Here is a 13,345-nt window from a genome sequence, read left to right as displayed (position 1 = left end):
GTTAAATTTTTCATCCATAAGGCAGGATGGAATACCGGACCCTGTGCGAGAAGGTCTGGCATTAATGGCAAAGACTCCTACTGCCATATTTATGATCTCGGTAAATCAAGATCTTCTGGGGCCCACTGGGGTCACCACAATCACCTCCTTTCATTCCTGCTTGATCCTGCGGAGAAGGCGCTAAAGTAGCAGAACTGAAGGAAATGCATAGATCAGTAAAAAACTGATCCCATGGGAGGACTAATGCGTCTGTTCCGGCGGCTAGCGGATCCCTTGTTCCTGACACAAAGTTGGCGACTTTGTTGTTGAATCTGGACGTGAATATGTCCATGTTTGGAACACCGCATCTCTGACATACCGCTAGGAAGATGTCGGGGCGAAGAGACCATTCTCACGGAAATAATTGTTGGCGACTCAAGTAGTCCGCCTGCCAACTCTCTATTCCTGGAATGAAAGTTTCCGATAGGCAAGGAATGTTGTGTTCAGCCCAAGCTAGAACATGATTTGCCTCTTTTTGGGCTGCATGACTTCTCATGCCCCCCTAGTGATTGACGTAAGCCACGGCTGTGGCCTTGTACTGATTCCTGACAGAACAGTCCCGTAGTCTGACCGTCCCAGATTCTAGCGCCAGACGTACTGCCCGAATTTTCCAAAATGTTGATAGGCAAGGTACTCTAACCTGGACCATCTCCCCTGGACAGAATTTTCTTACAGGGTTGCTCCCCAGCCTAGAAGGCTGGCATCTGTTAACATGATACAGGTAGAAAAGATTTTCCCTTTTGCGGATAAACAACCACCAATTTTAGGCTCTGACTGACGCCAGGAGCCAAGCGTATTTGGGAAAAAAAAAACAAAGACTTGAATCCTTTTATTCCAGACTGACAGGATGGTGTCTTGAAGCAGTGCTGAGTGAAAACTGCGTGTAAGGGACAGCCTAAAAGGAAGCCACCCTTTCCCCCAACAATCTCCTACCCAGCCGAATGGAAGGATTTTTCTTTGTTTTGATAAGGTGAATTCGTTCTACAATGGAACCAATTCTCTTCTGGGGTAAGAATACCTTCTTCTGTACGGTATCCATAACCAGCCCCAAGTACTGTAATCTCTTTGATGGTTTTAAGGAGGATTTTTCTAGGATGAGTATCCAACCCAGAGATTCTGAGATCAGACTCTGGTTTAGACCTGAGACTGAATGATCTATTAAAGGTAATAAAGAAATATTAGAATATCCCCTCGCTACCATAAACAAAGCTACTATGTAACCCAAAAAAAGTTTGCAGCAAACCACCGACAGAGTTGCAAACCCCACCAGGGTAAATAAATGTAAAAAAAAATCAATAAATGGTGTTGCGCTACCAAATAATTAAAGTGCCTAGTGCATAAAATATAAATCACGTGTGTATGTGCAAAACTATATTGCAGGGGGAACAGACCCCACTAAAATAAATGATATCATAAATATAGCAGTCCCTCAAAAAAAAGGAATGAATGCAAATATTCAAAGTGCCTAGCGCCTAAATAAACACAATAAAACTATATCACACGTGCATAATAAAATCTGTAGATCAAATTATTATAAATAGCAAACTCCATATGTGCAATAGTAAAGTGCAAAAAAATTAATCAATAGGCAGATCCAATCAAGTGCATTAAAGTGGTTGTAAACCCTTACAAACCACTTTGACCTACAGGTAAGCCTAGATTAAGGCTTACCTGTAGGTCCAAGAAATATCTCCTAAACCTATATGGTTTAGGAGATATTTGCCCGAAGACAGGCGCTCCAAAGATGCGGCTAGCAGGACTTTTTTCACTGTCCTGCCAGCGCACCGCTCCAGTGTGAAAACCCTCCGGCTTTCACACTGGAGTGAAAGGGGCCTTTTTTCAGGCGCTACACAGGCGCTATTTTTAGCGCTGTAGCGCCTGAATACCGCCCCAGTGTGAAAGCAGCCTAAGGGGCCATTTCACCTGGTGTGCTGTGAACACTGAAGAGGCACAGGAGGGTTATTTTTCACTTATATTTTCACTGGAGAAGCACCGAAATAAGTCACTGAATATCAGCAAACTTCATCCTGTTTATGGACTTTATGAATTTGCTTGTTTGCACTGTGTGATCCACGGTTTTTTAATTCATCTATTTTTTGCTTGATTTCACTTGTTTTTTTAATGCATTTGATTGGATCTGCCTATTGATTAATTTTTTTGCACTTTCCTATTGCACATATGGAGTTTTATAATATTTGATCTACAGATTTTAATATGCAAGTATGATATAGTTTTATTGTGTTTATTTAGGCGCTTTGATTATTTGCATTTATTCCTTTTTTTGAGGGACTGCTATATTTATGATATCATTTATTTTAGTGGGGTATAGTTTTGCGCACACACGTGATTTATATTTATGCACTAGGCACTTTAATTTAATAGCGCAACACCATTTATTGATTTTTAGATCTATTAAAGGTAGATCGTCTAAATAGGCTAGGACTGTTATGCCTTGAGCCATTTAATCTGGCTCAAGGAGGTGCCAGAATCTTTCAGAACACCCGTGGTGCTGTGGCTAAACCAAATGGCAGGGCCACAACTGAAACAATATTATATTTCAAAGCACAGTAATATCTGGTGAGTGGGAAAATTTGGCACATGGAGATATGCATCTTTAATATCGATTAAAGCTAAAAACTCCCCTCCTTGCAGGATGGACACAACCAATTGGATTGCGCAAAAGGATCGCATGTTTAAGTGCCAAATTCAGATCTTTGAGATTTAGAATGGGTCTTACCTCTCGGTTTGGTTCTGGAACCGTGAAAGGTTTGAATCAAACCCTGTGCCCTGTTCCACTAAGGGAACCTCTGATATCACCGACTGGGATAATAGATGATTCAGAGCCAGAAAGAGAGAGACTTCTTTTTCTCTGGATCCTTGGGAACATTTTCCTTTAGAAAAAAACGAAGAGACGGAAACTCTCAGAACTCTAGTCGTAACCTAGAGAAAATCTGCAGAAGCCACCCATCTTGACATTGTTCCTGCCAGATCTTGAGAATTACAGGAGCCCCCCCCCCCCCCAGTGAGCGGGGGTGCCCCTTCTCGAGGAGGCTTTAGTATTCTGCTTTGTGGGCTTTCTGCCCCAAGATCTCTTCTGACCCTGGTGCTGCCCTTGGGGACTTCCCCTTGAACCTGGCGGTTGAGGCTGTCGAGACTGCCTAGAGGCTAATGCCCCTGGCACAGGAGAGGCAGCATGATTAAAGAATAAATATTTGAACTTCTTACTGGTAAAAGAGAGCTTTCCCATTAGAGATCTTTTGGATGTACTTATCCAGATCGTCTCTAAATAGCCATTCACCATGAAAGGGAAAACTGGCTAAGAGCTTTTTACACAGTGCTTCGGCTGACCAATTTTTCAGCCACAGAACTCAGCGAGAATGCACTAGTCCAAGCATAAGCCATGAGGCTTAAATGATAGTCTTTCATAGCATCTACTGTGAAACATAGTGCGTCTGATACACCAGCCCATTGCTGAGCCTGCTGATCAGGCAGAATTTTAAGTATCTCCACAAACTGTTCCTTAATGGACTGAGATACACCAATTGCAGCAAGAACTGGCTGCGCTACTGAACTTGCTAGAGACATATGGCTTTTACAAAGAAGTTCCAACTTTTTATCAGTTGGATCCCTTAACATCAGTGCATTATTCACCGGACATGTGCGATTCTTGCTCACTGAGGCAATTGCTGGAACCCCCTATTTTCTTTCATAGAAATCCTCTTCCATAGGATAAAGTGTGGAGAATTTCTTGGGAGGATAAAATAGTTTATCCGGATGTTCCTATTCAGAATACATACTTTTTTTTTTAGCCATGCATGAATAGGAAAAAACATCCCCAGATGGGGAAGGTTCTAATGAACCCAATTAGGAGGTGGGTTCCTCAAGAGCTAGCACTTCAGGCAGCAAAAAGGTTGAGTAAAGGGAGTACACAAGCAACCTGTCTTGTGATGCTACTCTTTCCATATTAAGATCCTCAGAAGAGGATAAATAAGCATCTTCCAAATATTTGGGAAGATCTACCTGATCCCCAGCCTCTTGCACCTCAATAAGAGGGTCCCGCTAGATGGGAATGTGCCATGTTTAGCCCCACTATGGAGAGACATCATAGCATCAATCTTCTTTCCAAATTACAAATGGTAGAAGGAAAAAAAATCTCTTGTATGATATATACAGGGACTGAAGTGTTTATGCAACAACAGTTTCCCCAGATGGCTCAATCTGACCAGCCGCATCCCTCTCAGAAGAGGATGACATTCTTTTGGAAATGGATTTAGTTTATAGTGAAAACCATTGACCCCTTAGAGGAGTTCCTGGTCCAATTACCACTCATAGCCTGAAGCTTAAAGCTAAGGCACTACCAGCAAAAGAATGTACACTGCTAGGCTATAGTCCAGCGCTGTAAGCTGCTATTAATCCTAGCCTGGTAAAGTATAATGTGTCAAAGGGAAATGCCTGTGTCACTAACCTGAACAAGCCATCCTCCTGCTCTGTCCCTCCACAGCCAGCAGCAGCTACACAATACACAGCTCTTTAACACTTCCTTCACGTGTGGCCGGCGTGTGATGCCGTTAGCCATGCCCCACCACGCAAATTACGCCCCCCCCCCACCTTTCAAAGGAAAGTGTTTGTTTTTGCGCGAAAGTGTCGGCTCAGGCATCCTGTAAAACAGCAGACATGGCCGGGAGTGGGGGGGGGGGGGGGGGGTTTTGGGGTGTAAATCTTCCGCTGAGCGGCTGCGCGTTCTGTCCCTGCTTTTGGTATATCAATCATCCGAAGGGGAAAAAGGACCAATATTGGGGCGCAGGAGGAGAACCAGACCCCTCCTTTCTTACCGGAGGATCTGTTGTGGCCGGAGGAGATGAGAAATGAAAAGGCTTCTGCGCTGTTTCCAGCATCAGGCGGTGAGTGCTCAATACATAAGGAGAAATTCTCCCTTACCTTTTCCTTGCAGCAGGGTTATCTGAGATAAAAACCCACTCTTCACCCTTCACAGTGTGCTCCGAGACCTTTAGGAAACCTTCAGGAACAGGGGAACCTCAGGTTACCCACAATCCTGGACCTGTGACAGCACCCTGCCAGTAAAAACGTTATGGCCTTACTACCAAAAAGCACTGGATCCCAGGGTCCAGCTCTCTAAAGAGAATCATTCCCAAGCAAAACATTGTTTCTTCAGACACGAGGCCTGGGTACCTTCCATTTAGCCCATGAAAGGACATCAGAACGGATCTGGTCAGCATGGATAGCCCCAGCATGGAAGCTTCCAGTGGAGCACAGCACATCTTTACTCGTGACCAACACCTTAGACACTGGTGAAAAAACTGAGGACTCCCAGTAGTGGGAGGGATTATAAAGGGAGTATACATCTTGCCTCAGGTCGTGCCAGTGTCTATCACCTATCAGTGGCCCTATAACCCACATAGTAAGTACTATGGCTCTGTGTCCCCGGATGTAAGAAAATAAAACACAATTTTCAGACAATATATTTCAGTGCATCTCTAATTTAAGGTTTGATACAAACTATCCTCTCAACACACTTACAATGGCCAGCCTTTCATGCTGATTCTAACATGTAATGCTCAAGCCCTGAAGAAGAGGGAGGAGGGGTCCTTCCCAGAAATGAGTTGGCTGTATTTGATGCTCTTAACCAACATTAAAAAAAAAAAAAAAAAAGGCCCTGAAGTGATCTGGGTGCTCTTCAGTACCCACCTGCAGTAATTGCCACTCCGTCACCAAAACTCTTTTAAAAATCACTTTATTGACATATGTAAAGTTCACATAATTCATGTACTACATGAGGAAAATGTCCGACTGTAACATCTGGCTTTACATACTGTTTTTGATAAATAATCTCTGAATTCACATAAAAAAAAGTTAAATTAAACAGTATTTGCTCAAAATCTTGTAACAGGCATTCAGTTTCAAAATATATATATATAGATATATCTCTCTCTTTACTAATGTCTGGCTTACAGTGACGGTGATTCAAATGAGGACGAGGCCAGGCGAAATGCATTGTCTGCCAGGCAGCGCTGTTCCAGGATCAGGTGAAAGTTTCCTGGAGCTTTTTTTTTTTTTTTTTTTTTTTATTTGTAATGCAATAAGAAGATACATTTATAAACCATACTCAGGATGAAACAGAGTAATTTCTGCACTGTGTGTGTGTATTTTATATAAAAACAAAACTCATTCAGCAATTTATCTTGCAAAACTGTAAAGATAGCAAATCTGCGCATTACACATAATATGTACTTGGGGGGGGGGGGGGGGAACCAAAACTCACCGACAGGCCAGGTGCAGCAATTGTTTAGCGTTCACAGTTTTAAATGTTCCCCCCAGTGTTGTATGAATGGACGAGGAATGAGTTTGTTCTCTAAGGAAATGCAATGTTGGGCCATACACACTGTAAAGCAATCCCACCTCCAGTACTGCGCTCTTCATCTGAATTTAGAGAGCAAGTGGGCACTCAGAGTATAGGAAGCATACTGCCAGAGTACAAGTCCACCCTAAGCTGAACTCCGGGGAGGAAAAAACAAACAAAAAACACTCTACCCTTTTGGTGGGTTCCCCCTCTTCATTGTAAGGGTGGTCTGTTCATTTTGCCTAGGGCAGTGATGGTGAACCTTGGCACCACATTTCCCATGATGCTTCACTACACTGCAGAGTGAATGAGCATCATGGGAAATGGCACCCCAGATATTTTGGAACTACAAGTTTTGCCAGCACTGGCTAAGGGGATGATGAATAAGGTAATATAGTTCTCTTAGGACGCTTTCACACTACCCCTGGTGCACTTAGGCTGCTTTCACACTGGGGCGGTATTCAGGCGTTACAGCGCTAAAAATAGCGCCTGTGTAACGCCTGAAAAAAACCGGCCCCTTTAACTCCAGTGTGAAAGCCGGAGGGCTTTCACACTGGAGCGATGCGCTGGCAGGACAGTGAAAAAAAGTCCTGCTAGCCGCATCTTTGCAGCGGTGAAGGAGCGGTGTATTCACCGCTCCTACCCATTGAAATCAATGGGACACCGCGGCAATACCGCCGGCAAAGCGCCGCTGCAGCGGCGCTTTGCGGGCGGGTTTAACCCCTTTTCGGCCGCTAGCGGGGGTTAAAACCACCCCGCTAGCGCCCGCACACCGCCGCTAAAACGATGGTAAAGCGCCGCTAAAAATAGCGGCACTTTACCGCCAACGCCGCTCCCGCTGCAGTGTGAAAGCAGCCTTAATGGTAGTGCTGAGTATACCTTACCACAAGCAGTTGGTAGGCTTTCAAGCAGCTTCAAATAGTGCTGTAGTCTGCGAGCACCTTGTTTAAAGGGACGATCAGCACCCCCAATAGGGAAAATTAAACACTTCTACAAAGATAGTTGTAGCTGGCTGAAAGTTAAGTAAAACTGGTCTTTTGCACTCACAGTAAAATCCTACTCTACCGCCAGGAGGATAGGATACCAACAAATTGTAGGGTAGCCCAGGATAATCCTTCCTACATGCATCAATTCCCTAGCAAAGTGGGTACCAAGAGCATGACCATACACACAGGGGGGGACCTGTGTCCTCCAATAGGAGTACAAAAGCCATTTCTTTCTTTTTTATAACCAATAAGTCCAAAAGCAGTTCAGCTGCGGGGGTGAGCAACACACCAAACAATTACCAACAGGCCCAAGACTAACAACAGAAAACTTGGAAATGTCTGCAGCACAAAGGGCTGCCTGAGGCTGGCATTAGATGCAGCTTAAATGTCCACCTGGTAGAACTTAGAGAATGTGTCAAGAAGCTTGCAATTCTGGGGAACCAGTTGCCTGTTGCCATAAAGCACTAACAGCCCTAGCAGAGTGTGCCTTGGCAGGTAAGGGTGGAGCTCGATCTTTTGAGACCTATAAGCTTGGATGGTCTGCCTGAGCCACCTTAGACATGGTGGAACAAGAACCTGGTGAAGCATTCCAGGGTCTATCCATAATGACAAAAAGGGAATAGGTCTTCCTGAAAAAAAAAAAAAAAAAAAGAGTAGCTGAGATATTCTCAAAGCTCGAATCACATCCAGAAAAAGAAGGAAAACTTCCTTTTGGATGAGCCAAAAAGGACAGGGAAGCGATGTTCTAGTTGAGGTAAAGGCAGACCAACATCAATGTGTTCCCTTGCAAGACCAAAAAGGGTTTTTGGAAATAAAGCCTCCTGGTACAAGACCTTGGCTTCACAGAGGTGAAGGCTACAAGGAAAACCACCTTGTTGGTGGGAGTAGAGAGGAACGGGATGACAAATCAATACTTAAGACATATGTTACTCACAATCCGCCCGGTTATCAGTTGGATCTGCTAAAGACTGGATCCGGTCATGTCTCGTCTTAACAAGGCACTTGCAATACTGGTGGAAGATAACACTTCTTAGGAGCAGACCATTTCTGAAGGAATTTCCACAAAATGGATACATCAGCAAGCGCATGGAGGAAGCAAACAAGTTATCAAGGTGCTACTAATCACCTAAATAAAAAAAATAAAAAATAGGAAAAGCAGGTGCAAATGAGTACAAGACTAGAAGCAGTACTAGTAGACCAAACAGGCTGAGCCTCTAGTTTCAGAGTGGTGCACGCTGCATCATTAAGAGCTGTCACAGTCTCCTATAAGTTGGGAGTAATAGCAGGATGACTGGGAATCCTCAAGGGTAACCTGATTTGTCAAGGACTTCAGCAACTCAATGGCTCAGAAGCTGCAAGGGCAGAATCTGCTGCAGAGGATGCTGAAGCACGCTTGTGGTCTCTGTGATCCAAGTCTGCAAATAACTGGGTAATTTGCCAAAAGGGCAGAGCTGGAGAGGACTCTGAAGATGTAAGACATTATAACAGCAGATAATAACATGACTCCAGGCTACAGCCATTGGCACCATTAGTAGTCATGATAAAGTTAGTAGATGGGACTGCATCTGCACTACCCTCTTACCTGTGCCAAGATTTGGACATGTTTCAGGTGTGGCAATGGAAAGGCTTCAAAAACCCATCAAATCTGGAGAGCTGATAGCAGGTGAAGTTTGGATGACCAGACACAGCCAAAGTCACTGTAGGTAGGCAGCATGAATGGATCAAAGTTCCATGTTGCTCCTTGCACCAGAAGCAGAGATAAAGATGTTTCCTCTATACTGTATGACGGGAGAGCATGTGTGACATTTGACCCAACAATGTTGGCCTCAGCTGCTTTTGCAGCAAAAAAAAAAAGCCAGAAGGAGGAAATAATGGCACTCTATAACAAAAATGTCATAGTTTCCAGTGCTCGACCTGACTGGCCTACTCGGTGCGAGTCTTCAGAGAGAGGAAAAACACTGAGACAGTACCTGGAAACAACTCTGCGTCTAACTTTTACCAGAACTGGAAAGCTCCCTCACATGGAACCTAGTGCTCCCCGCAGGCTATCCATGCAAAGTTCAGTCATCCAGGGTCCAGATACAGTACTTTACAGCAGTGGAGGATATGAAAACATGTCTGTCCTACTAGCACACGAGTAGAAAGAAAAAACGAGACATACTGGTAGTAGAAACAATCCTAGGCTGGCCCACCATTTTTGTTTGCCAACACCCAATCCTCATGTAGGTAGCAGTGAAACCTGAAGGCTAAAGACTTCCCATGCTCTTCAATGGACAAGAAAGTGGCACCCATATCTACATGTATGTGCTGCTCTATCCTTAGACTCGGATGACTGAAGGATACTGACCATAGGAATGCCCAGGAAAAGATTCTGGACTGGTTAACTTTTGCAATGTATCGGGCATCCAGAAATTCAGACTGGTCCCTACTGCTGGGTTTGCATCTTTGTAGATGGCTTTCTGTGACCTCATAGACCTGAAACCCAACCCAATTCTGCCTGCACTTGGTCTGCGTACATTCAGCAAGAAACACTAAAACCACTGGCTAGCCGCTCACCATGTTCAGACAGAAAATATAAAGAAATGTGCCATCATCTAGGGCCACCTGTGATCAGTGAAATACAACCGTAAGGATGAGGTTTGATTGGTGTTGCCACCATTGCTCTGTGCATGACACCGGATTTGATCTCTTCTCACAGAGCACGGGGGATTATGGTGAAGGGGACTATTGGATTGCTGGCCTCCAGTTCCAGGGCTGTCAGAAAGCATTCAGTTGCGGAATCGTCATTCCCCTGAGCCTGGAGCACCTCGCCCAGGCTATTCCACACTTCATGGGCTGTGGAGTTCACCTGGACTGCATCTCTCAGGATCTTCTCTGCCAGGCTAAACCGGCCCAGGTGGTGGAGGATGAGACTCTGTAAAAGAGGAAAGAAAAAAAAATCCTGAGTGCATGGACGATATATAATATATTGGCAAAAGTTTCTGGACATCTGACCATCACACATAGGCAATAATGACAGAAATAAAAGCTTCAACCTATAGCTGAGATATAGTCCAATTTGCCTCAATATCGTATATATAAAAAAAACTTCCAAGAACCCCGTGTCACCCCAGTGACCTCACTAGCAGAACATGAAGCATTTCAGTGATGTCACAGGGGCACCAGACAGTAGTACACTCCGGTGATGTCACAGGGGCACCAGACAATGGTACACTCCGGTGATGTCACAGGGGCACCAGACAATGGTACACTCCGGTGATGTCACAGGGGCACCAGACAATGGTACACTCCGGTGATGTCACAGGGGCACCAGACAATGGTACACTCCGGTGATGTCACAGGGGCACCAGACAATAGTACCCCCCAGTGATGTCACAGGTGCACAAGACAGTACACTCCAGGGATGTCACAGGCAGTGGCGTAACTAGAAATCACAGGGCCCGATAGCAAAATGTTGTATGCCGTCCCCCCCCCCCCCCCCCACAAAAAAATGGCAGGGCTTAAATTAAATAGTGGGTGTGGCTCAAAGGGGGTGTGGTTCGAGTCTAAGATGAATGAGGGGTGAAAGAAAGAGAGAGAAGGAGGGAGAAGAGATGGAGGGACAACAGGCCCAGATTCTACAGCACAATAGCAATATATGTATTCCAGAAAGTTTAACAATCAACAGATAAAGATACTCCAAACACCTGGTGTTAGCGCTTCAATCATCCTCACCTGTGCCCAATGCAGCGTGACCAGTGCCTAATGTGGCCTGCTTGTTCCCAATGCAGCGTGGCCTGCCGTGCCCAATATGGCGTGCCTGTGCCCAATACTGCCTCACCTGTGCCCAATGCAGCGTGACACGTGCACAATTTAGCCTCACCAATGCATACTGCAGCCCTCAAATGGCTGTTGGCGAGCGGGCGAGCACCACCCGCACGGTCCCCCAGCCAGGGGAAGTGAGGAGAGGAAGAGGCAAACTTTCTGTACGAGCAGAGAGCTGTAATAGCTTTCATATGAATTTCCAGAGTTCCGGGGGCTCACCGTCACATAGCCCCCATCTCTTGGCCCGGCACCTTTGATGACGTCACACGTCCCGCATTGGACTGGTGTTCTGTCTATCCAAGGCGCCGGGCCAAGAGGTGGAGCTATGCGACGGTGAGCCCCAAGAACACAGAAAATTTAAAAGAAGCTATTACAGCTTTCAGCTCGTAGGGACAGCTTGCCTCTTCCTCTCCTCACTTCCCCTGGCTGGGGGACCGTGCGGGCAGTGCATTCCTCATCCTCCCCGCGGGCCCCACAGCGACCTGCGTAGGTCGCTATGGTGGTAGTTTCGCCACTGGTCACCAGACAGTACACTACAGTGATGTCATAGGTGCACCAGACAGTATTTCAGTGATGTCACCAGTGAATCAAACTTTGCTGTTGGCTCCACGTTCCGTCTTGTACATTTCACAGGGTATATAGACCAGTGTTTCTCAATCTTTTTTCAGTCAAGGCACCCTTTTAAATTATGCACAATCTCCAGGCACCCCATTCTAAAATGTAATAGTTTTTTTTATAACGCAGCAACAGCCACACACGTAGGACACCCAACATTAGAGGAGATTTATTCTTCCAAAGTAAATACACTTTTGCACACTGGAACTCACTAGTTTTCCAATGTTTCTCTTCTCCCTCACTCAGCTAATATGACCCCAGTGCTGATGGAGAGGGGGCAGGGGTGGGCCAAACAATGATGCTCTGCAGGCGTCCAGCGTCCTCATCAACCAATGACTGTTAGGATGCCAGCCGCTAGAAGGTTGTAATGCTCCTCAATGAAAACCCGTGGCTTTCTCTAACTAAAAGGCAGGCTTGATTCACTCGCTGGCTTGTATAAAATTTTTGGGCAATTTTTAGGCATTTTGCCAAGGCACCCCTGAAGGTACCCTGGTTGAAAAAGGCTGACAGAGAATCATTCAAGGTCTGTCCATGCAGAATGCACTCAATTTTCTATTATTCTGCACTATAAATCCATATGATAGAAATGCAATGGTTTTAATTTGATGAAAAAAGTGCAGAAACGACAAAGGCCACACTGGAAATGAATTCTGAACGGATAAAAAACAAAAAAAAAAAAAACTTTTGGTTAATATTAGGGAAAATAGCAATGCACAGTTTGCAAAAGCCAATAACCCGTCCAATGCACAAAGATCTATCACTGTCCTAATCTGAGTGGGGTGTCCGTACCCTCCAGGCCTGGGGGGGGGACACAGTCCTTCTGCAACATCATAAGACATCACAGAATATTAGAATTGATGCTTATAATAAGATGAAAGGAGAACGGATCATCCACAGACATGTTTACTGAAATGCTTATTAAGCTCATTCTTCAGGAATAATCTATTTACTCCACAGCGGTGGCAGCTTCCCTTCCCTCACCATCAACGTCCCACCATCTCCCCCAGCACAGACAGATATCTGCCAACTCAGAATGGTCAGACCGATATTGCAAGAGATCGGACATCTATTGATAGTCATCGGAATAACTGTCATGAGTATAATCAACAGAGAGGCAAATATCTTCTGTGCATGGAGAAAAGACCACCATCCATATAGGAAGGGGATCTTTACAGTCAGAGCAGTTGTGGTATAGAAACTGCTATTATAGGACAACATTGTACAGAATCCTAAAAAATTTTTTTATATATATATATATATGTATGTATGTATGTATTTTTTTTTTCTAAAACACATTATCCATCATTAACCTCCTTCCTGCCCCTCCAGCGTTCCTTTAAATAGTTCAGAATGAGCGGGGAGGATCGGCGAACATGTGACCACACAGTGGTCACATGACTGGAAGCTGATCTCATCGGCTACCGATTTGTGCTGAACTGAGGGTTGCCTGCAGCAGCTCGGTCTTCCGGAGCGCACTCAGCACAAACAATGGCCACCCTGCAACGCGTGTGTGGCAGTGGCGGTGCGTCCATAGAGGGCGCTC

The 13,345-nt window shown here is 45.1% G+C and overlaps 1 protein-coding gene across 7 annotated transcripts in view; it reads right to left on the bottom strand.

Annotated features, from left to right (window-relative positions):
* Window positions 1–5,775: 5,775 nt before the first annotated feature.
* Window positions 5,776–13,345, bottom strand: part of TTC7B (tetratricopeptide repeat domain 7B) — a 225,331-nt gene continuing 217,761 nt past the window's right edge. For 6 of the 7 annotated variants that reach the window (XM_077466764.1, XM_077466766.1, XM_077466765.1 and 3 more), the window contains one exon: window positions 5,776–10,297. In XM_077466764.1, the coding sequence (XP_077322890.1) occupies window positions 10,076–10,297 (222 nt within the window). In that variant the 3' untranslated portion in view covers window positions 5,776–10,075. The remainder of the gene's footprint in view (window positions 10,298–13,345) is intronic. The other variant, XR_013269953.1, reaches the window with a different exon arrangement.

Source organism: Lithobates pipiens, unplaced genomic scaffold, assembly GCF_037356315.1.
Source record: "Lithobates pipiens isolate NorthernLeopardFrog02 unplaced genomic scaffold, aLitPip1_a1.2 Scaffold_37, whole genome shotgun sequence".
In the NCBI taxonomy this organism is placed as follows: domain Eukaryota; kingdom Metazoa; phylum Chordata; class Amphibia; order Anura; family Ranidae; genus Lithobates; species Lithobates pipiens.
This window is presented reverse-complemented; position numbering and strand designations above follow the sequence as displayed.